Here is a 21,656-nt window from a genome sequence, read left to right as displayed (position 1 = left end):
CTTGGTCAGTTTTGGCATCCCTCATTTCCCCCCAGTGTAATTAATAAGTTATCGTTGGGTGGTTACTTTGAAATCCTGAAACCATCCCATTTTCCAAAAAATTATCACGCAATTTTTTTTGAATTTTTATGTTTTTATCCTCACTCAAGGACATGCTGAGATTCTAGAGAGAGGGGAAAGGAGCAGGGAGAGAGGGAGAAACATCTCCCCTCAGTGAGTTGACTGATTGGGGGATGTTTTGTCATCTCAATAACTTCCTCAATTAATAGCTGCAACCTATAAATTTAAATTTGATCTTTCTGTCTGCATTTATTTGCTGTCATTCTTCTGTCACCCCTTAACACTCACCATCCCCTCCTCTTTTTTAGTCTCCTTGTGAACTTAGGAATCTAAGACACTTTAAAAAAACGTGGTGTTTAGCCCTGACCAGTGTGGCTCAGTTGACCGGACATTGTCTCACAAAGCAAAGGGTTACTGGTTTGACTCCGGGTAGGTCAGGGTACGTGCTTAGCATGCGGGTTTGTCCTTGGTCTGGATGCATGCGAGAGGTGCAAATTGATATTTCTCTCCCTCCCTTCCCTTCTCTCAAAAAAAGACGAAACAATAACAACCACCACCACCACCAACAAAAAAACCAAACCTGTTCTTCAAAACACCCTCTTTAAGGGTGAAAGAAGACATTTTCAACACCTATAGCCTGACAAAGGGCTTGTACGCAGAATAAAGCACCCACTCCTACAAAACAGTAACATGGGCGAGAGACTTGACACTCACTTCACAAAAATGGGTATCCAAGTGGCTGGTAAACGTATCAGAAGGTGCTCTCTGCCTTTTTGGTTATCAGGAAAATTAAAACCAGTGATAAGGACCTAACTTTTAAAATGTTGGCAAGATTATGAAACATCAACCGAAAGTTTCCCTACTCTGGTGGTGGAATTGTAAACTGGTAAAGAAATTTAGAAAACAGCTTAGTGTTATTTACCATGTTTAAATATATCCAACCCTGTGACCCAACAATCACACTCCGTGGTAATGTGCACAGCCACGTGCACAAGAATGTTAATTTTAGCAACTAAAGCCAAAAACTGGAAAGAATCCCAACGTCTATTATCAGTGTAATAAATCATCTGTGGTATTTTCATACAATGGACTATTGTGAAAGAAAGAAAACTCTAAGTACGTGGATGGAAGAACAGGAAAGAACTTCACAAACGATACCAAGCAAAGGTCAGAAGCAAAAGAATATATGCTCCTATTTATTTAAGTAATGTGATAGATACAAACAGTTCACAGGGTTAGGTATCAGGAATGCTGTGCCTTTGGATCGGAATGAAAGGACGTGTGGGAAGCTTCAGGAAAGCATCAACTTTCCTAGCCAGGTTTTATTTTTTCCTGAAGCTGAAAAGAGAAGAGACAGAAAGAGTCCAAAAGCAGATTAAAAAAAAAAAAAAAAAAAGCAGTAAGAAATAGACCGAGCACTTCCAGGGACTCCAACGCGAGACGCAAGAAAACAGCACCAAAGCTCCAGCAAGGCGCGTGAGTCCGAAAGCCTGCAACTTCCGGCGTGGGCCCCGCCCCTTGACAACCACGAGTAAGCCGGACTGGTTCTCGTTAGGAAGAGGCGGGAATGAGGAGAGGTATCTCTAAAATCCAATGAATCGTTTATTCTCTGGGAAAAGATGTGTTTGTAGACCAATGGGGCGCACAGAGTGAGGCCCCGCCTACAAGCCTGCTGAGCCAATCAGCTGGGAGCAGCAAAAGGGCAGGCGGTGGCTTTGCGACCCTGCGGAGCCGTGTGGCATGGCGGGCGGGGCCCGAGAGGTTCTCACATTGCAGTTGGGACATTTTGCTAGTTTCGTGGGAGCGCACTGGTGGAACCAGCAGGTGAGGTCTCTGGGCCGCTGCCCCAGTGGAGCCTTTAGGGGTCTCCAGCATTTACTTCCGGCTTGCCCATCTTGCCACAGCTGCGTCCAGTCCTTCTGTACTTCCCCAGGATGCTGCGCTGGGCGAACCCACCAATGCCAAGTTGCCGCCAAGCGAGCTGTGCCCAGACGTCCTGTACCGGACCGGCCGAACGCTGCAGGGCCAGGAGACGTACACGCCGAGACTCATCCTCATGGATCTGAAGGGTGAGGCGGTGGCCGGGGTCAGCCAATGCCCATTTCGCGTGCGGAGTCTCTAGCATCCGTTCGCTTCAACACCCTCCGACCATACTAGGCTGAAGGGCAGAGAGACATGTTGCCTAGTGAGAGCTAACCACAATATTCAAATACCCGAGGGACTCAAGGCAAAACTTTATTCCGCCCATGAGCTATCTCTGGAATGGGCTTCTTGTCTTTGGAGACAGTGATAGGGTACCCCTTTTAACGCCGCTGGGTCTTTGCCCCAGGTCCCATAGCTAAGGAAAGGATGGAATCCTAGGCAAGGGTTTCTCCCAACTCATCTATATTCAGGAGAACTTGGCAGCGCCAAGTGCTGGAGGGATGGTGACAGCAGGTTAGGTGGCCAGGTGAAGACTGGCTGAAGGAAGGAACTAGGTTTTGATCTAACATCGCCTGTTATTTTTGTGCAGGTAGTTTGAGCTCCCTAAAACAGGAAAGTGGACTCTACTGGAACAGACAGCTAGACGCTGCAATAGCATGGTATTTGTGGTTTGGAGTGGGAATTACGCACAGGAGGCTGGAAAATGGAGGGAGCCGGCTATAATCAGTCTCCAATTTCTTTGAGGCAGGGGAAGCTCACCACACACACAGAGGAACTCTACCCCAAGAACCCTTATCTCCAGGATCTTCTGAGTGCAGAGGTGAGGGTCCCTGGCCTCAGGAAACAAGTTAGGCAAAAGAAGGGCCCTTGGAGCTTAGGAAAGTACATTAGAAAAGATTCCATTGGTCTTGCTCTGTGTAGAGAATGATGGAGTGTGTGTGCCCACCCTGAACTTTTAAACCCAGTGCTACAACCAGAGTGCCTCCACTGGGGCAGAGAAAGCACTTCCCTTCCTAAAGGATTAACCAGGTGAGCAGGGAGGAGATTGTAGGGTGTAGCCAGCAAAATCAGGGAGGATAAATCTTTTGCCTTTAGACTGCCTGAAACTAAATGTAGATTTGTCTCATCCCTCACAGGGAGCGCTGAGTAGTGATGGTATCTGGAAGGTCAAAGCCATTCCCAATGGCATTCCCAATGGCAAAGGTGAGACTTGTCCAGATACTGCAGGATGGAGAAGTGGGCAGAGCAGGAACATTAAAAAAGGCACATTTCCTCTGCTTTTTCTTCAGGTCCTACGCCACTCACCACTGCTACAACTCCAAAGCCCCTCATCCCTACAGAAAGCAGCATTAGAGTCTGGTCAGACTTCCTCAGAGTGCACCTCCATCCCCGGAGCATCTGTGTGATTCAGAAGTACAACCACGACGGGTATGGGGGTGGGGGGTGCTGTGGGGCAAGAAAATGAGTTCCCATCAATGGTGGATGAGGCTCTTGAGGACACCTCCCCTGCCCTCCTCGAAAAGAAGAGATCTGGGGTGGGCAGGAGGTGGGCAGGAGAGAGGGAATACTGTTAATTCCTGGATTGTGTTTATGCATGATAGCGAAGCAGGACTCCTGGAGGCTTTTGGCCAAGGGCTGAGTGTCCTGAAGGAACCCAGGTACCTGGAAGAGCTGGACGACAGGCTGCACTTCTATGTGGAGGAATGTGACTACCTACAGGTAGCTGTGTGGCAGGGTGGACACTGAGGGTAAACTCTTCTCATCATACCGTCTTTCACCATTCACCTCTCTCCAGGGCTTCCAGATCCTGTGCGACCTGCATGATGGCTTCTCTGGGGTAGGCGCTAAGGCCACAGAATTGCTACAGGACGAGTATTCAGGGCGAGGAATAATAACCTGGGGCCTGCTCCCTGGTCCCTACAGTCTCCAGGTAAGTACAACTTAGGAAAAGCTCACATGGCATGGCAGGAGAAACGAGGGGATGATAGCCCAGTAAGTTCTTAAAACCAACCAGTTTTTCTTTCAGCAGGAGCCCCAGAAAAACATCTACCGTCTGTTAAACACAGCATTTGGTCTGGTGCACCTGTCTGCTCAGAGCTCTCTGGTCTGCCCCTTATCCTTGGGTGGCAGCCTGGGACTGCGACCTGACCCACCTGTCAGCTTCCCTCACCTGCATTATGATGTAAGGCTCGATGCTCTTGGTCTGACTGCTAGTGACTGGATGCTGTCACATTTGCCAAGCCAGCCTGTTACTGGCTCTATTCTTGAAGCCTCAGCTTGAATTCAGCTATGGTGTGGCCTCTTAGATCACACTGTCCTGTGCGTGTCCAGCCTCGGGCCAAACACACCGTTTTGTCACAAAGCCCCGGGACCTCTCTGCCATCAGTATTCTGCATCCAGTTTTTCCCAGCCAAAAGACCAAGTGCTATTCTCTGCACCCTTTTCACAGGCCGCTCTGCCCTTCCACTGCAGCGCCATCCTGGCTACAGCCCTGGACACAGTCACTGTTCCTTATCGCCTGCATTCCTCACCAGTTTCCATGGTTCAGCTGGCCGATATGCTGACCTTCTCTGGGAAAAAGGTATGAAGCTTTGTGAGGAACTGGGTTGGAAATGAGAAAAACTTCTGTAACTTGATCTCGTTCTTACCTTGAAGGTGGTGACAGCAGGAGCAGCCATCCCCTTCCCTTTGGTTCCAAGCCAGTCCCTTCCCGATGCCCTAGTGCAGCTTGGAGGGACCACTCCCTGGACCCCACTGTCTGCGTGTGGGGACGCACGTAGAATGCACTGCTTTGCCCAGTCAGTGGTGCTGCGGGGACTGGACAGAGCATGCCACACCAGGTGAGGGCTGGTGGCCCTTAGAGCCCTTGTCCAACCTTTGTTTCATGTCCTCTTCTCCCCAGTCCCCCTGGACACACTCGTGGCACTGCCCTTTTCTTCCTTCTGTCCCACTTTAAAGAAAGGCTGAGCATCCCAGTTCAGCTGATGGTTTGAAGTCATATGAATTCTTAGTTTCTTACTCATGCTGCCCCAGATTAAAGGTGATTTTGGCTTTGTTCTGGCAGTCAGCTCACCCCAGGGACACCGCTGCCCTCCCTGCTCCACGCATGCACCACTGGGGAAGAAGTTTTGGCCCAGTATTTTCAACAGGAGCAGCCTACAGTTAGGAGGTCAGTAAAAGGCTTGCTCCTAACTCTCCTCCCAGACCTCAAGCTCCCCTTGACCCTTTGTCACTTAACTGCTCTTCTCTTATCCTCAGTTCTTCCCACCTGCTGCTGACTCCCTGCAAGGTGCTTCCTCCTTATCCCTGCCTCTTCTCCTCAAGCCTCAGCCAGCAGGGTCTGATTCAGGATGACCCCACAACTGGAGCAGGTATGTAGGAGGTAAAAAAACCCAAGATTTCAAACATGAGAGGGGTTTTGCTCTGGAGCTTCTGGGATAAAGGTACTCTGAAAGGTCACAAAAATCCCTTTATTCACTCTTCAGTTCCTCAAGAGAAGTGTTGTGCTTCTGGTATACTAAAGGGACAGTGCACAAAACTTACTCGGGTTACTTTACAATCCAGTCAGTAAAGACCCAGGCTTTCCTATCTATGTGACAGATTCTCAGGGTGGAAAACCCGATGACAGGTTTCCCTTTTCCGTTCCTCTGCAGCAGTGGAGAGCATCCCGGTGCTTGGGGCCCTCTGCTCCTCTGCATCCTTGAATCGGACCCTGGGAGACTTGGCCAAGGAGCTCACCAAACTTGACCTGCGGCGCTGGGCCAGCTTCATGGATGCTGGAGTGGAACAGGGCGACCTAGAGGAGCTGCTGCAGGACTTACACAGTCTGGCCCAGTGCTACCAGGGTGGTGACAGCCTCATGGACTGAGGTTCCAAGAAAAGGAAGGAACTAGTTTACAATAAAAAGTGCTGGATGCAGGAGCTCAGTGTCTGGGACTGGCTACAACATATGCACTTACTACACTTAGAAACCCTAGATCACAATGACAAAAAGCTTAAAAAAAGTAGAAAAGGAACTGAGCCCCCATTCTCCCTCACTGCTATTTACAAAATAATTTCTAAAGACTTCATAACAGACCTTGAGTAAGGCAGAGGCTGGCAAAGCCATGAAAACCCTCAGCCTGCCTCTGTCCTTGTCCTCAGCCCCTGCTCTTCCAGCTCTGCAAACTGAGCTCAGGGGTGATACAAGCAAGGTACAGGCACCCTCTTCCTCATCGGGGTGCCAGTGGGGTGGCTCCTATGCACAGGACACCCACACTCTCCGAGTCACTCATCCAGCTCCTCCTCGGACAGAAGGTCTCCGTGGTCGGAGAGCTGGTCTGCATTGCTGGTGCTGGTCGCATCATCCTCGTCCTCGGAGCTGGCCTCACAGGCGGTGTGGAAGAGCTGCATGAGTTCTCGAAAACGGTGGGAAACCTAGGAGGAGAGGTGAAGGGCTGTGTTCCTGTACCTGAGTCAGTAACTTTAACAATAAGCACAATATATACCAAGTTGAACAATCTTATTTGTCCCACACAGTAAGCTTGCCAGGGCTATGTCCTCCTTATAGACAAGGAAACTCAGGGTAAGGGGCTGTCCTAAAAACAAAGCTAGAATGGAATCTCTAGGGCTTCCACCTCAACATCTAATGCCCTTTCTCTTCTAGAACCACTACCAAACACCCTGGCAGGTCAGCCCTTCCTCAAGGCAGACCTTTACAATGATCCACTGATGTCTTCTTTTAGTTGGACAGCCCGTCCTCCTCTTGCCAGGCCCTCTCCTTTGTTCCTTTTGAGTTTGAAGCTTTAGCAGGGCTCCCCACCATTTACCTCAGTAGGGGTCTTATTTCCTAGCTGCTGGGAGATGTTGCGAAAAGTCTGGGGCTGTGCTCCTTTCTCCTGGCACGTGGTGAGAATCACGCGGTCAGCTTCCCTGTAACCAATATATTGTGATTAGTCCTAAATCGGTAACATAGATATAGGCCACGTGCTTTTCAAACACCCCCCCCCAACCCTACCTACCTTGTCCACAGGACCACCTTTTCCCCAGTGGAGCTGACCTTGCTGTTGTTCGCACACACTGTGACTTCTGTGGCCTTTGGCTGCTGCTCCCCCTCTGGACCCTTGCTCTGTATTCCACTGTCTTTAGCCAAACCTCCTTTAGGGACTTTGGGAGAAGTCTCTGGGGTATCAATCCCTGGTGAAAATTCATGGGCAATGGATTTCTTGTCTGATGCCTTCACCCCAGCTTTGCCTAAAGGGTGCCAGCTCTCCTGAGTATCTGGTTTCCCAGACACCTGTCTTCTCCCTAAATCTCTGGTCCTTGAGGGAATAGGACTCAGAAAGGGAGTGGAAGGTTCAACAGTTCCAGGCCATTTCTGAGCTTCTGGAGCATCGCAGACCAGCATGGAAGCCTCTGAGTCACCCACTGCCTTATGGTCCTTCCCCTCATTCTGAAGCCTGAGGGATGCCTCAGGGCAGGAGAGAACCTCAGGGCCAGACTGCTTCATCCTAGTGGTGGCTGGCTCGGCTCCAGTTTTGAAGGGAAGCTGAGGAGTCTCTGGTGAGCAGGGCAGTCGGCCATCTAGGAGGAGCTGTGGTTCTCTAAGAGGCCGTTCTTGAGGGGACAGCAAAGTGCTCCCCACTGTCAATCCTGCATAGGAGGAAAACAAAGATCTAAGGGTACTGACAGGGCTGGGATGCACCTAAAGCTACAAATTACCACCGGGTCACACTGACGAGCTACTGTGACAAAATTCTAATTCAAGAGTGAGGTGGGGGGGTTGCAGCTCAAGTCACTTATATAAATAAGAGGACTGAAGCCACAGGAGGGATAAGGCTGGACAGGAGAAGGGTTTCCTATTGGCTTATTAGTAAGAAAGAGTAGTCCATCCTTGAATAGAATGTTATTTATACAGGTTCAAAGCCTGTGAGAGTAAGACAGAAATCAACGGAGAAAGGCTGGGTGGGCAGCCTAATCACTCACCTGGAACAGGCATCTCTCCTTTTCGGGTACTCCGGCCTGTCCTGCCCTGGGTGGACTCAATGGTTTCTCGTTCCTCTGGGGCTTCCTCCTCCATCATATCCTTCCCCTGCCCAGCTTCCTTAGCACCAGGCATAGGACTGGCCTCTCGTTGGGGGCTGCCACCCCCAAACTCATTTGGCTCCTTGCTCTTGTAGGACTTGCTGTCGCAGACCTGCAGAGAGAGCATTGTGGGTCAAGGATCTCTTGATCTCCTGTGTCTTAGGGGCCCACAAAAGGAAGAGGCCCCACTATAATGCTCAGCAAGTCAATCAAGATGCATGCCTACCCCAAGGATTTAAAATGCCCAGAACACAGTACTGGATTCCACCATTCCTTCGCCTAAGGACTGAATTTTTGAAGCCAACCAACTCTACCCTAGAGAACCAGTGTCACCTTTAGCGTCTGTTTTCCAGAAAGAGGTTTATTTCATTTAAAAAATCTGAAAAGAAAATATTTGAACTGGCTGATTTTTTCCCCAACTGTGAAACCTTCCTTTATCAACAGGATTCTCTTTAAAAAGCAAAATCCATGATATATCTTTATTTTTATTTTATCCTCACCTGAGGACATCTTTTCTCATTGCTTTTAGAAAGAGAAGAAGGAACAGAGGAAGGGAAAGAGAAACATTAATGTAAAAGAGGAACCTCAATTGGCTGCCTCCTATACATGCCCCAGACCCGGAATCTGACCTGCAATCTTGTATGTGCCCTGACCAGGAATCGAACCCACAACTCTTTGGTTACGGGATGATGCTCCTACCAACTGAGCCATAATGGCCATGGTTATTTTTAAAAGATTGTATTTGTATTCTGTATGTGTGTGCAAGGTACACATCTGTGGTAGTAAACAGTACCCCGACAGTAAGGCAACATGGAGGCTGACCTAGAGAGGCAGCTCTGACTCCCTTTGGTACCAGTTTCCCCCGCTCACCTTGCTGCTGCAGTGGCTACAGTTTCTCCTTTTGCTCTTCTTCAGTTTGGAGTCAGGACCTCCTTCATGGCATGAACAGGCACAGTCCTTGGCGCCATCTGGCCACTCAGCTTCCTAGAAGATACCTCAGCTTGGTTAGCTGCCAAGCATTTTGGTACTAAGAGAGAAAGCTCAGCCTACCCTTTGACCCCCCAATCCCATCCTTTCTCTCTCTCTCTCTCTTTTTTTATAGAGAAAGGGGGTAAGGGGAGGAGGGAGGGAGAAAGGGAGGAAGGAGGGGACAGAGGGGAAGAGAGGGAGAAAGGGAGGGAGATGGGGTGGGGGGAGAGAGAGATGGGTTGCCTTCCACAGGTGCACCAACCAGGGATTGAACCCGCAACCTTTCCGTGTACGGGATGAAGCTCTAACTGAGCCACCTGGCCAGGACCTTTTCTCTCTTATTAAACACCATCTCTTCACATTGCCTGAGGAAATCAACACCCAAACTCGATTAAAGTCTATTATGAATCCCTTAAACAATCCTTAAATGAATCCAAAAAATGACATGTCCTAGTTGCCCAGGTGTTTCAAGTAATATTTAAGTCAAATATAACCTGAGGCGAAATCACTAGAGCTCCATCATGAGATATGTCTACTCACTCATCCGTCTCTGTGTCTGTCTCCCTGTGCCCTGAGCTCTCTCCCCTCTCTCCCAATCACCTTGACAAAGGGCTTTGTACATATGGAAGGCTCATTCAATGATACTCTCTGTTTAATGAACACAAGACATTAAGTACCATTATTATCCACATCGATGATGAAGAAACAAACAGAGATTAAATAAATTGCCCAAGGCCATTCAGCTATTAAGCAGTTTTCCCCTAAGAAATAGTAAAAGGCATGGAGTACAGGGCCATGGATGAAAAATGCTACTTCCTGAAGTGCAGGAGAGAGCAGTGAGTAACAGCAGACCCTGGAGACAGAGTACCCAGGTTCCTGTCTTAGCACTGCCACTTATTAAATACGACACCCTGGCAATGGCCTCTCTCTGAACGTCAGTTTCCTCTTCTGTAAAATGCAAATAAGAGCAATCTCTTCATTGGATTATTGTGAGAATTAAATGAGTGAATAATCCATGTAAAACACGTTCAAGAGATACTTGGTATTTTGTAACACACCTAAGTTCTAGCCATTACCATTATTATTAAAATGGGGAATCTTGCTTCTATTTCTTCACATGAACAGAAAATGTTAAGACCCAAGGGCAAGAGAAATAGCTCTGAGCTAGAAAGAAAAAGGGAAACAGATCCTTCGAAAGAGGCACGTGGGAGTGGCGCCTCTTTGGCAGTGGCGCTGTTCTGCCTGTGCGCTCTGTGCATCCACAGCAGCCTCAGGTCCTGGAGGCTCTGACCACACTAAGCCAGAGAAACACTTAGGCAGAAACGTAAGGCTTGATTCATGAAAAATGGACAATCTCCAACAATCTGGTGTACCTTATCATGATTTTGGACCCCAATCTCCTTTCTTCTTTTGTTCTTTGAGGCTGTGGGTATCTTGGGAGGTTCCTCTTCTTCCTCCACATCAGGCAGTGCCACTTCTTCAAAGCCATCAAACTGGGGAGAAGATGGTGCCACTGAGGCTCTGGGCAGGTGGTTCCTCCTATACGAGGCCTCCTCCCCTCACAACCCTACTGCAGCCTCAGGCCTGTACCTCGTACTCTTTCTCCTCGGTCCAATTGATCTCTTCAAAGTCACCCATCCGGCTAGCTGCTGGGCGCAGATGGTCAAAGAAGATGGAGAACTCATCCTGCAGGTGGTCATGGCCCTTGAGGAGATGCCACATCTGTGTCTTGAGCTATGAAGAGTTGTAGAGGGAAAGATGAAATCTACAGAGCCTCTCTAGGCCAAATTCCAAACCAATCTCATATACTTCCAAGTTCTACTTTCCTAGTCAACTGGGTGAAACACAGAAGATTCTCCTTGAGAGTTAAGAATTCTTTAAAAAAAAAAAAAAAAAGACTTTATTTATTTATTTTTAGAGAGAGAGGAAGGAGGGAGAAAGACAGGGAAAGAAACATCAATGTGTGAGGGAAACATCTATCAGTTGCCTCCTGCATGCCCCCAACCAGGACCTGGCCTGCAATCCAGGTGTGTGCCCAGACCAGGAATTGAAGTGGTTACCCTTCAGTTTGCAGAACAACGCCCAACGCACTGAGGCACACCAGTCAGGGCTGAGAGCTAAGAATTCTCTCTTATTTTTAAAAATCTTACTTATTTTTAGAGAGAGGGGAGAAGAGGGAGAAAGAGAGAGAGAGAAACATCAATGTGTGGTTGCCTCTCACAGGCCCCCTACTGGGGACCCAGCCCACAACCCAGGCATGTGCCCAGACTGGGAATTGAACCGGCAACCCTTTGGTTTGCAGGATGGCACTCAATCCGCTGAGTCACCCCATCCAGAGCTGATAGCTAAGAATTACTTAACTTCCTCTCCCTCCTTTCTTGCCTTACACGGGAGGAAATAAACAATAGGTTTGGCCCGACCAATGTAGCTCAATTGGTTGGAGTGCTGTCCCATAAACCAAAACATAGTGGGTTTCATTCCTGCTTAGGACACATGTCTAGGTTGTAGGCTTGGTCCCTGGTCAGGGCACATATAAAAGGCAACTGATCAATGTTTCTCACATTGATGTTTCTTTCCTTCTCTCTCTTCTTCCCTACCCCTTTCTGTAAAAATGAATAAGCAAGTCCTCAAGTGAGAATAATAAATAAATAAATGAATGAATGAATAAAAAAATGTTAAGATGTAAAAACAACAAACAGCCTTTTGGCTGGGTGTCATCCCACAAAGTGAAAGGCCACCAGTTTGACTCCCGGTCAGGGCACATGCCTGGATTGCGGCTTTGGTCCCTAGTTGGGCCATATGCAGAAGGCAACTAATCCACGTTTCTCACCCTCTCTCCCTCCATCCCTTCTCCTCTCTCTACAAATAGGTAGATTAAATCTTTGAAACAAACTAACAAACAAAACAATAAGTTTGACTCCTAATAACACTCTAACCTGCCATACTGATCTCCAGCTTAACTCAAGCATAGCAATGGGCCAAGCTTCTCCTAAGACCCATCACCCTCTTCCCCGAAATTGTCCCTTCCAGGGCACAGATGGCATTCCTAAGCCTGTGAAGATCAGTCAGGACATGGATTTAGGTGGCAACCACTCCCTACTCCAGTGTTTTATGCTTTAGCCAAGCCTAAAACGTCCATCCCCCCCAGGAAGTGCACGTTCCCTCAGAAGCAAAAGGATATAGAATAGGTTAGGCAAAGGGAGAAGGGAAGGAGAGTCTAAGGCCCAGATGACAAAGGAAAGGAAGCCGAACAGGAAAAAATACCTCAGCGATCTCCTGGGGCAGGCAGTCTGCACAGCTTTGGAGGACCTTGATAATCTTCTGGTGGTGTGAGGGGTTCTCTGCAAAGCAAATCTCCAGCTGCCGGAGAAACTTGCGACTCTTCTCAAAAGCCTGCTGCTCCTCAAACTACCAGAGTGAAAAGAGGGCAAAAGCGGAGTCACATATACAGCTAGAGAAGACCTGAGCATCAGAACAAAGATGAAAATGGGCCGGGGGCATGGTAGGGGGATGACAGGGCTGGAGTTTACAACTGTGCGATCTTTTGTAAGACTGCTGGCATTCATCCACCTCAGGTTTCTGGGGTCTACTAATTCAAGATAACTAAGCTATGAATGAAAGATTCAAGAGATGTGTGTATCTCAATAAACAATTCAAAAGTCGTTTATTGTTTCATGGATTGTGAAACCAGACACTCAAAGTGATATAGCATTCAGTTTACAAAGAATTTTCACATAAACATTCATTTGATCCTCAAAGTACAGGAAGATCTGCATGATATGCACAATCATCCCATTATCATTTCACTGCCTTAAGACTATCAGAACAATCTCGTTATATCCTTAACTCCTGTGCTTTTCAGTCATGACAAGGACCCCAGAACTACTGGGATAACCCTCATATTCAGATACTTATTCTCCAACATTTCAAATGTCACCTTACCGTAGTGGCCCTCCCAGCCCACCAGGTATAAAATTACAACACTCTGCCCCTCACCCATTTACCCACTACTCTCTATTCCCACTTCCTACTTTATTTTTTTATAGAGCGTTATCACTATAAAGCATTATATACCATATACTATTTATACCTATAATTTTTATAATATAGGGTGGGGTAAAAGTAGATTTACAGTTGTTCACATAGAACATAATACAATAATGAATAAATAATATAAGAATAAACTGTTCTGTGTACTTACAACTGTACACCTACTTTTGCCACATGGTCTGTCATCTGACTTCCCCCCATGAGAATATAAACTCCATGAGGGCAAGATTTTTTAAAAAACATCTTCTATTTTAAATTTTACTTATTTTTTAGAGAGAGGGGAAGGGAGGGAGGAGGAGAGGGAGAGAAACATTGATGTGAGAGAGAAGCATCAACTGGCTGGCTCTTGTACCTGCCCCAACCAGGACCGAACCTGCAACACAGGTCTGTGCCCTGACCAGAAACCAAACTGGCGACCTTTGCTTTGTGGGGTGACAACCAACCAACTGAGCCACACTGGTCAGGGAAGGGCAAGAATTTTAATCTTTTATAACTAGTATATTCCTAGTGCCTAGGACTTTGCCTGACACATAGTAGGCACACATTAAATACTTGATCAAGGAATGTCTGTTTCCCAACAATGAGGAGCGAAGGGCATATGATTTAACTGAGGTCTTCACTGCAAGTGCATAAAGCCTCCCATTCCCCATGTAAAGAAAATGGGAGGATGAAGTTAGAAGATCACCCTTTGAAAAGGAGGAGGTGAGGAGAAAGCCATTTAACTGGAAGCAGTCGGGAGACTGGGAAAGTGTTAACTCCATTCAAACCTAGTTTCACTCTGACCCAGGAATCCCAAAGTGCTGTCTTTGCCCATCTACTCACTAATCCACAGGCCAGAGCTTGCTCAGGCAACAGGAAAGCGGCAAAGTCCTTCAAGAGCTGAGGCCAGTCTTGGAGTAGAATTTGCAGGCTTTTGTAGAGATCCACAGCCGTCTGCCTTTGAGTACTTGACTCGAATTCATAAATAACCTGAAGGAAGTCCTCATACTTGCCAGGAATATGTTGCAAGGCCTCTCGTACCTGTACAGGAAGACTTTCAATCACTAGTACCCTTTCTTTGGGTTGCCACAAAAAACAGCAGTACAAAGCAATGATGAGGAGTTATAATTAGAGAGCTCTATGAACTGTCCCTCCTCTGACAGGCGCCAAGGCCTGCCTGTTACTGGAAGACAATGAGAAAGGCACAGCTCCTTTTCTGGTAGAGGACAACTGAAAACCCTTCATTTTCCAGGGGCTACAGCCCTCCCCACAAAACCAGGTAAGCTTGGTTCTAGCTCACAGCCCTAACCTGTCTTTTCTGATTTCAACTTTATATTGAAATAGTAAGAAGTATTCCATACATATACTTCAGCATGGTATCATCTGAGGGTAAATAATACAAAAATTAGGACTGTTAGTAAAATATTAGGAGACAAGAAAAATCCATGACTATCACTGCTAGCACTCTACTCTGCTTAGAGGGTAAAGGAACCAGGTGGTTAGCAAAATAACGAGATAGCTACCCAGGACAACTTAGGGGAACAGGTTGGTCCATACTGGTTCATGTCTGTGCAGATCAAGGCACTTCTCTGAGATCCACTCTCCAGCAGTGTACCAAAGGTCTTTCTTCATAAGACAAGGGCACAGTAAAGGTCCTTATTTTAGCCTATGCAGTGAAGTCACAACCTCCTCCTGATGACGGATGGTGGTATCATCTTTCCCCAATTTCTGGGCAACAGAGAGTGATGCTAAGGTACTAATAATAAACCTGTTTATGAGACTGAATTCTGTCTCCTTGTGGTTCTCTCACACAGAGCAAAGGCAGAGATTTTAGAGAGGGGGAAAGGGAGAGAGAAAGAAACACTGATGTGTGATGGGGACCTGGCCCACAACCCAGGTATGTGCCTTGACTGGGAATTGAACCAGCAACCTGCTGGTTTGCAAGCCAGTGCTCAATCCACTGAGCCACACCAGCTACAGCCAGACTACATTTTAAAAACACCTCCCTTATAGGAGAAGTAGCCTCATTCAGACAGAATAACAGTAACAGGAAGCAGCATTTGCCTACCCTGGTTAGATAAGCCTGAGCAAAGGCTAAATCCTTCTGTTCCCTGAGTGGATCCCTCTCGAGAATGTTCTCATCATACAGCAACAGCAGCTTGGAGGTGTCCTTGCTGGCCCGGGCCCGACTGCCCCGCTTGTTCCGAGCTCGATGATTGCTCCGGCCCTTTCCAGCAGCTTTGATGCTCTCTCCTGAGAGTACATGTGAAAAAGCCTGTTTCTGGCAACCCCTGCTCTTCCCATCCAACTGCATGTACCCACCCCACCCAAACCCTTGCAATGGTATGGAACAACTCAGGAGAAAAGCCGCTGGGAAAGTGGTGTAAGCAGCATGTCTGTCTCCGTCAGGGCAGTTCTGTGCAGAGTCAGCAGTTTCAAGACTGAGTAAGGCCTTATGTTGGGCTCTCAAGAGACTATGTCTAGGTGAGGAGTAAGCAGTGTTTTCTGAAGTAAACAGTTTTTAGCTTCATGCATGGTAAATAAATTAAGAACCAGTATAAAAACTTGGGTGAACCTGACACAAATCTAGTAGCTGATGAGAATTTAAAATTTCTGAGCATCTGTTCTTTGTAAAGGCACCAAGTTGAATACCTGTTTGGGGAAAGGGAGGTTGCAGGGGCAATTCAGAGGAGCTCTGATAACTTGTCACCTGATTTACAAGCTAGTCACTCTGCACATGTCCTTTAGACAATGAGGGCAATTGACACCGGCACCTCATACAGGTTTGCCAGACTCACCTGGGGGGGTCCTACTGGGCTCCACTTCTGGAGCAGTCTGGGGTGAAGCAAAGGTGGTAGGAGGTTTCTCAGCAGGGTCTCCTATGGTTTCATCTATCATTTCATCCTCTTTCTGAAGGCTTTCCATTCCTTCTGCTTCTGCTTCTTCTTCCTCTTCTTCTTCAGGCTCAGAGTTCTCTTCCTGAGAATTCTCTTCCTCAGACTCACCCTCCTGACTCATGCGCCTTTCCGATGCGAGCCAAGTCAGTTTCTCCATTGTTTCCTGCAAACCCGCCCCCCCACCAAAGAGTGTTCAGAAGGGTTGGTAATGGCTCACTGAATGGAGTTTTTCAACAGGAAGTGAGGATGATCGGGTGGAGTGTGTGTGTTGGGGGTGGGCAGGCACCACAACTGTTAGAGCCTGGTTCTCTGTTATGGAGTCACAGGGGTAGCTGGGATGTGTTTGGAAAGGTACCCTCTACCCTGAAGACAGTTTTTCTTTGCCACAGTCCACACTTACGATCTATTTTTTAGGCATTTAAATTGTGCTTAAGTGATTTGATTTAACACTTACATGTGTTTAAGTCAAATATAGTAAGTCAATTTCACCCCTTCCCTCCCCTCTCACCTCAAACCCAAAATTATGTACCATAATGCACTCAAAAGTCAAATAAAAATGATTTTACAACTATCTATAGTGCAGCAAGCCAGCAGGTGGCCTATCGATGAATTAAACATATTACTGAATCCACAAAATAAGAATATTCCCCAACTCTCACCTGGAGTTCTGGGACAGAGAGCACAGACTCCTCAGAAGCTGATGACATCTCATCTTCCTCATCTTGGGTAAGGTCGTCAAAGTCCTCTTCTTCCTCCTCCTCTGGCCCCTCCTTCTCTCCTCCAGTTTCTGGCCCAGCCAGGGTCTCCGCTGACTGACCGTCAATGCTGGATCTGTCTTCGGGTTTCCCTGGGGGGCTGCTAAGCACCATTTCAGGGTGAGCGGAGGATGAAGCATTCTTTGGAGATTCTTTGCTCACGTTTCCTGAATTTCCTCCATCAGGAGGCTCTTGAGAAGCTGAAGGTGTTACAGCTGGTTGACTCCTTTCCTCCTCTTTTTGTAAGACCGTCTGTTTCTTTGCGTCTCCTGTACCCTTTAACTCCTCACTAGGGGAGCCAGTGTCCAATTCCACAGAGTATTCTTCTTTGATTTCATCACAAATGGTCTGCTCTGGAGATCCACTGGAGATCTCCTCCCCACCATCTTTAGGTTCCACCTTGACAATTTTCTCTGCATCTCCAGGAGAGCTCAGAGATTCCTGAAAGCCCTGAGGCAGTGGTTCCACAACTTGCCTCCCCTCCTCTGTTTTCACAACAGTCCAGACATAGGCACTGTTCTCCGACAATTCCTCCTGGCTTACTTTATCTGATGGCGGGGGCTCTGGGCTGTGCTCCTTCTTGGGGAAGACAGTAGCACAGAGAGGAGATAGCTCCTGGGGTTCTAATTTGGGTACTAGGCCTTGAAAGGTATTTTTCCCTTCATCCAAAGAACAACCGATGTCCCTGCTCACTTGTGCCTTATCTTCAGGGGTGGACTGTACAGAAAGATTCATGGAGTTGCCAGAAACAATTAAGGGTGGGATGGAGGAAGCCACAAGGGGCTGGTTCAATGTACAGGGGAAGGAAGTAGGGTTCACTAACAGGGTGGTGATGGGAAGGGTCTGAGAACTCTGGGCCACAGCTGCATTGACAGGCTGAATCATGTTGCAGCCACTGCCAAGGCTCACAACCTTCACAGTGGCGGCGGGAACAGTGAAGATGACAGGTGCAGAATTGATGAGGGGGACAGACTTCAAACAGAGGGAGGCCTTGGCCCCCTTTCTCTTTGGGCCTCTACGTTTTACATATGGCTTTCGAAACTTAGAAGGGGCAAGTGAGGGCAGCATTATTTTGGGCACAGGAGCAGAGGACAGCAGGGTCTGAGGCTCAGATGGCGGGAAGCTGGTCCTGGAATCAGGGGGTATGGTAGGCAGTACTGTTGAGGACTCAAAACTATTGCCTCCAGTAACCCCCAGTGGAGGGACAGCTGGCACTGGCTGTAAGACGGTGGCTGGCTGGATCGTGTGAGGAATCCGGACCACCATTTTGCTCGGAGGGGCTTCTGACTGAGTTGACCTAAGTGGTATTTTCCCAGAATTGGAGTTAGGCTGGAGAGAAGGGCTGGGTCTGATAAGGAGGGGCTTCAGGGCTGATGACCGCTTCTGTCTCCAGCCCTTCCTGGAAAAGCAGTTGGCAACTGGCTTCAGTTTCAAGACTACGCCCTTAGGTAACAGCAGTGGGTACTGAGTCTCACTCCCCAATTCCGAGCTGCCTTTTCCTAGGTCTGGGTCCGGCTTGATCTCTGCAGTCCCAGTCACATTTCCTACCTCTCTGGCGCCATCAGCTATGTGCTGTAGTTCCTCCTGGATGGATGGCAGACTGGCCTATTGAGAACAAGAACACTGATCCAGCACATATCGGAACTTGGTAAATAAAAAATAAAGAATAAAAAATAAATATAACAAAACAAAATTAAATTCAAATAGGATTTTCTAGATTTTAGAGACCTTTCCAGGATAGTCTCGAGATAATATTTTCAAGAAGGAGTTTTCTGTACAATATCAAGTTTCTATGAAGACTACATTCCAATTGTGTACTCTAGAAACTCTTCTCTAAATTTCCTACAGGAAACTATCTTTTTACCCACTGTTTTTGAAAGGCTGTAGAATGCCCTGGCCAGGTAGCTCTCAGTTGGTCAGAGCTTCACCCTGATATGCCAAGATTGCGGGTTCCATCCCCAGTCAGGGCACATACAAGAATCAACCAATGAGTACATAAATAAGTGGAACAACAAGTTGATATTTCTCTCTCTCTCTTTCTCTCCCTTCCTCTAAAATAAATTTTAAAAAACCAGATTGTACAATCAATCACCTGGTGGGAGGGAGGAAGAGGAGGAGGAGAAGGACGAATGAGAAAGATATGAAGTCCTAGTTCTGCAACTACAGTATAAGAGGCACACAGTAGCCCTGATGCTTCCAGTGACCTTCTGCCTCTGGCCTACGTTGAGGAGGAAGGCTTACCTTTAACCAGAATGGAAGCCGGTGTTCTTCCCTTTCCACAGGCGGCTTCCACTGATGTGGCTGGATTTCCTCACAGCACTTCCCTAAGATGGGCAGCTGTTTGGTCTTCTTATAAAACTGAGCATGGAAAAGTAAAGCATGAGTTGCATTTCTTTCAGAACCGCTGCCCTCTGTCAGGCTGGGGGTGTGGTGGGCAGTAGCTTGACTATGACCCACGGAGACACACACGGGCACACTTCCACACACACACACGTACACAAACAGCGTATGCTGAATGCTCCTGCACTAAAACTAGTCCCCAGTTAATAAAGATTTTACAATTACTTAGTACCATTTAACTGATAATCTCCATTCTGGTCACCGGGAAGGGAAAAGGTTAGGTCACAGAGAAAAGAAAACAGGTGACCAGAGAAATCTTATTTAAAATCTCCTCCTGCACAATGGCTGCAATGGCAGTGCCTTAATCCTCATCCTGGACACAAGGAAACTTCCTTTTTAGGCAAAAAATGGTGCCAAGGACATTAGAAGGGAAGGGATAGAAGAACAGAGAGACTGAGACAGTTAGGCTTTAAGCATAAGTGAAGAGGAAAATTAAATGTCAATAAGCATCCATTCAATAAACACCCACTGACAATAAGCATCCATTCATTCAACATTTTTGTTGAATGCCTTCTATGTGCTGGGCACTATGCTACAAGCTGAGCATACAAATAAAAGAAGCAATTCCTGCTCTTCAGCAGCTTATGGATTAGTGGGAGAAACAGTAAAGTAGACTGAAAATGACATTCTGTGTAAAAAAGTACAAAGATGTATATCAAAAATGACATACAACTCAAACTTGAACAATAAAGATTTTTCTGGAGCAAGTGCAACTGGTATAGATGACTCTTAACGGAACAGTTTGCTGCATGAGGCAGGGCAGAGTATACTTCATGTTCAAATCATGAACTTGTTTAAGGAACCACAAAGAGTCTGGTCTGGCTACAACTAAAAGAATGTGGAGAAACTTCAAAAGACAAGTCAGAGGTGGGCAGGGTAGGCTTTCTGAGCCATGCCAAGCAATCCAAACTGTACCCTGAAAGATAAGACAGAGATGGCTACAGCAGCGATGTGAGGGACAGAATAAATGGAGCCAGAAGCAGAAACGCCAGTTAGAAAACTACCGCACTAATCTAGGTGTAACAAAGGCCTGAACTAAGGCAGTGGGCAGCAGAGCAGGAAGCAGGATAAGAAAACTGAGGATGAGATGACTGACAGACATGGTAGTGATCCAGCAGGAAGAACTGAGGACGACTCCCAATTCTGTGGACTGAGACGGGGATGTCATACACCAGACACAAACTGCAGATGTAAGTTGGTGGAGGATGGTTTGCTCTTGGTGGCGGTGGTGGCAGCACAAATGGCGGTTACAGCCATGGGAGAGACTGGAGGAGTCAGTGAGGCCGCTGAGTTAAGAATTCCTTTAAACAGTTGGCTACACTAAGCTGGGACTCAGAAGATAACTAAATAAAAGATACAAATTAGAAAATCATGAGGAGACAGATAATAGGAAAAATCATGAATCTGGATGAGACCACACACTGACTTTACTGTGGAACATTAACATTTAAGGGGAGAGCAAGGAAGAAGAGTTCACGAAGGAGAAGCCTGAGGTAAGAGCCCTGGTATCACAGAAGATAAGCGAATAGGGAGTAACAGAATCAACTGCAAAGTTTAAAAGGGTAAGAGGAGAAAAGTATCCATGGATAGTTAACTGGGAGATAATTTGAGAAATAATATCCACATTTTTAAAAAGATTTTATTTATTTATTTTTAGAGAGAGGGGAAGGGAGGGAGAAAGAGAGGGAGAGAATTATCAATGAGAGATACACCTATGGGTTGCCTCTCACACACCCCCAACTAGGGACCTGGCCTGCAACCCAGACACGCTCCCTGACTGGGAATTGAACTGACAACCCTTTGATTCGAGGGCCAGACTCAATCCAGAGCCACACCAGCCAGGGAATATCCACCCTTTCAAAGGTTAAAGGGGTAAGGAGAAACTTACTATTAAAACAAGCAGTTACATTTTGGTTTTAATCCTCACCTGATGATATATTTATTGATTCCAGAGCGAGAGGAATGGGAGGGTGGTGGGGAGAGAGAGAAAAAGAGAGATACCCTGACAGAGGGCCAAACCCACAACCCAGGCACATGCCCTGACCAGGAATCAAACCAACGACCTTTTGGTTTACCTGACAATGCTCCAACCAACTGAGCCCACCAGCCAGGGCAAGATGGGCAGTCTAAACCACCCATCTGTCTTTGTTCCTTCTTGAACTCCCATGAAAACAACAGAAAGGAATTTTTTTTTTTTTAGGGTAAAAGCCTACAAGGAGAGGGAGAATGAGAGAAAAGAGTAACAGCAACAAAATTCTCAAAGCTAAAAAGCAGATGGACAAATGGTAACTGACATAGGAGAATGAAGAAAACCAAATCCCATGTGGAGAAAAGTTAATGGCCAACTAAATTTATGCCAGAATCTGGCAAAAGGATAAAACACCAGCTACCTCTATTAGGGAAGGTAAAGCCAGAATGAAAACCAGGTAAAGATGAAAAGGACAGATTAAATCTGTTGAAGAGGCAGTGTGACCCCAAACCCCCTCTCCCACTGGATGTAGCCAGGTGAAAGCTCCCCCCCTGTGCTGGCAGAAGCACTGCTGGAAAAGATGATCTCTGG

At 47.1% G+C, this 21,656-nt stretch overlaps 2 protein-coding genes across 10 annotated transcripts in view; one reads left to right on the top strand and one right to left on the bottom strand.

Annotated features, from left to right (window-relative positions):
* The first annotated feature begins 1,567 nt into the window (after positions 1 to 1,567).
* On the top strand, positions 1,568 to 5,901 carry MSTO1 (misato mitochondrial distribution and morphology regulator 1). 3 transcript variants are annotated; one of them, XM_024573974.4, is made up of 14 exons: positions 1,574 to 1,884; positions 1,994 to 2,129; positions 2,573 to 2,642; positions 2,728 to 2,803; positions 3,120 to 3,186; positions 3,273 to 3,411; positions 3,585 to 3,702; positions 3,779 to 3,913; positions 4,010 to 4,165; positions 4,433 to 4,564; positions 4,639 to 4,823; positions 5,048 to 5,152; positions 5,242 to 5,354; positions 5,637 to 5,901. In XM_024573974.4, the coding sequence occupies exons 1-14, from the start codon at positions 1,801 to 1,803 to the stop codon at positions 5,849 to 5,851; spliced, it is 1,731 nt and encodes a 576-aa protein (XP_024429742.2). In that variant the 5' UTR covers positions 1,574 to 1,800; the 3' UTR covers positions 5,852 to 5,901. The 3 variants fall into 3 exon arrangements, with proteins under 3 accessions (XP_045060503.2, XP_024429742.2, XP_024429748.2); XM_024573980.4 differs by having other exon boundaries at positions 1,575 to 1,884; positions 4,013 to 4,165; XM_045204568.3 differs by lacking the exons at positions 2,573 to 2,642; positions 2,728 to 2,803; positions 3,120 to 3,186 and having other exon boundaries at positions 1,568 to 1,884.
* GON4L (gon-4 like) overlaps positions 5,439 to 21,656 on the bottom strand; it is an 87,366-nt gene continuing 71,148 nt past the window's right edge. For all 7 annotated transcript variants that reach the window (XM_053914601.2, XM_053914600.2, XM_045204524.3 and 4 more), the window contains 13 exons: positions 18,938 to 19,054; positions 16,601 to 18,301; positions 15,843 to 16,104; positions 15,113 to 15,297; positions 13,888 to 14,085; positions 12,280 to 12,423; positions 10,606 to 10,749; positions 10,389 to 10,508; positions 8,917 to 9,030; positions 7,948 to 8,158; positions 6,984 to 7,614; positions 6,792 to 6,894; positions 5,439 to 6,399 (listed from right to left, as the gene is read on the bottom strand). In XM_053914601.2, coding sequence (XP_053770576.1) covers positions 6,250 to 6,399; positions 6,792 to 6,894; positions 6,984 to 7,614; positions 7,948 to 8,158; positions 8,917 to 9,030; positions 10,389 to 10,508; positions 10,606 to 10,749; positions 12,280 to 12,423; positions 13,888 to 14,085; positions 15,113 to 15,297; positions 15,843 to 16,104; positions 16,601 to 18,301; positions 18,938 to 19,054 — 4,080 coding nt within the window. In that variant the 3' untranslated portion in view covers positions 5,439 to 6,249. The remainder of the gene's footprint in view (positions 6,400 to 6,791; positions 6,895 to 6,983; positions 7,615 to 7,947; positions 8,159 to 8,916; positions 9,031 to 10,388; positions 10,509 to 10,605; positions 10,750 to 12,279; positions 12,424 to 13,887; positions 14,086 to 15,112; positions 15,298 to 15,842; positions 16,105 to 16,600; positions 18,302 to 18,937; positions 19,055 to 21,656) is intronic.

The sequence above is a fragment of the Desmodus rotundus genome, chromosome 12, assembly GCF_022682495.2.
Source record: "Desmodus rotundus isolate HL8 chromosome 12, HLdesRot8A.1, whole genome shotgun sequence".
NCBI classification, from domain to species: Eukaryota; Metazoa; Chordata; class Mammalia; order Chiroptera; family Phyllostomidae; genus Desmodus; species Desmodus rotundus.
This window is presented reverse-complemented; position numbering and strand designations above follow the sequence as displayed.

Bases quoted from the DNA above. Each gene is read 5' to 3' on its own strand.
- MSTO1 (XM_024573974.4), top strand. From the start codon at position 1,801: ATGGCGGGCGGGGCCCGAGAGGTTCTCACATTGCAGTTGGGACATTTT. The intron at 2,804-3,119 runs GTGAGGGTCCCT...CATCCCTCACAG, and splicing joins AGGATCTTCTGAGTGCAGAG to GGAGCGCTGAGTAGTGATGG. The intron at 4,565-4,638 runs GTATGAAGCTTT...CTTACCTTGAAG, and splicing joins TGACCTTCTCTGGGAAAAAG to GTGGTGACAGCAGGAGCAGC.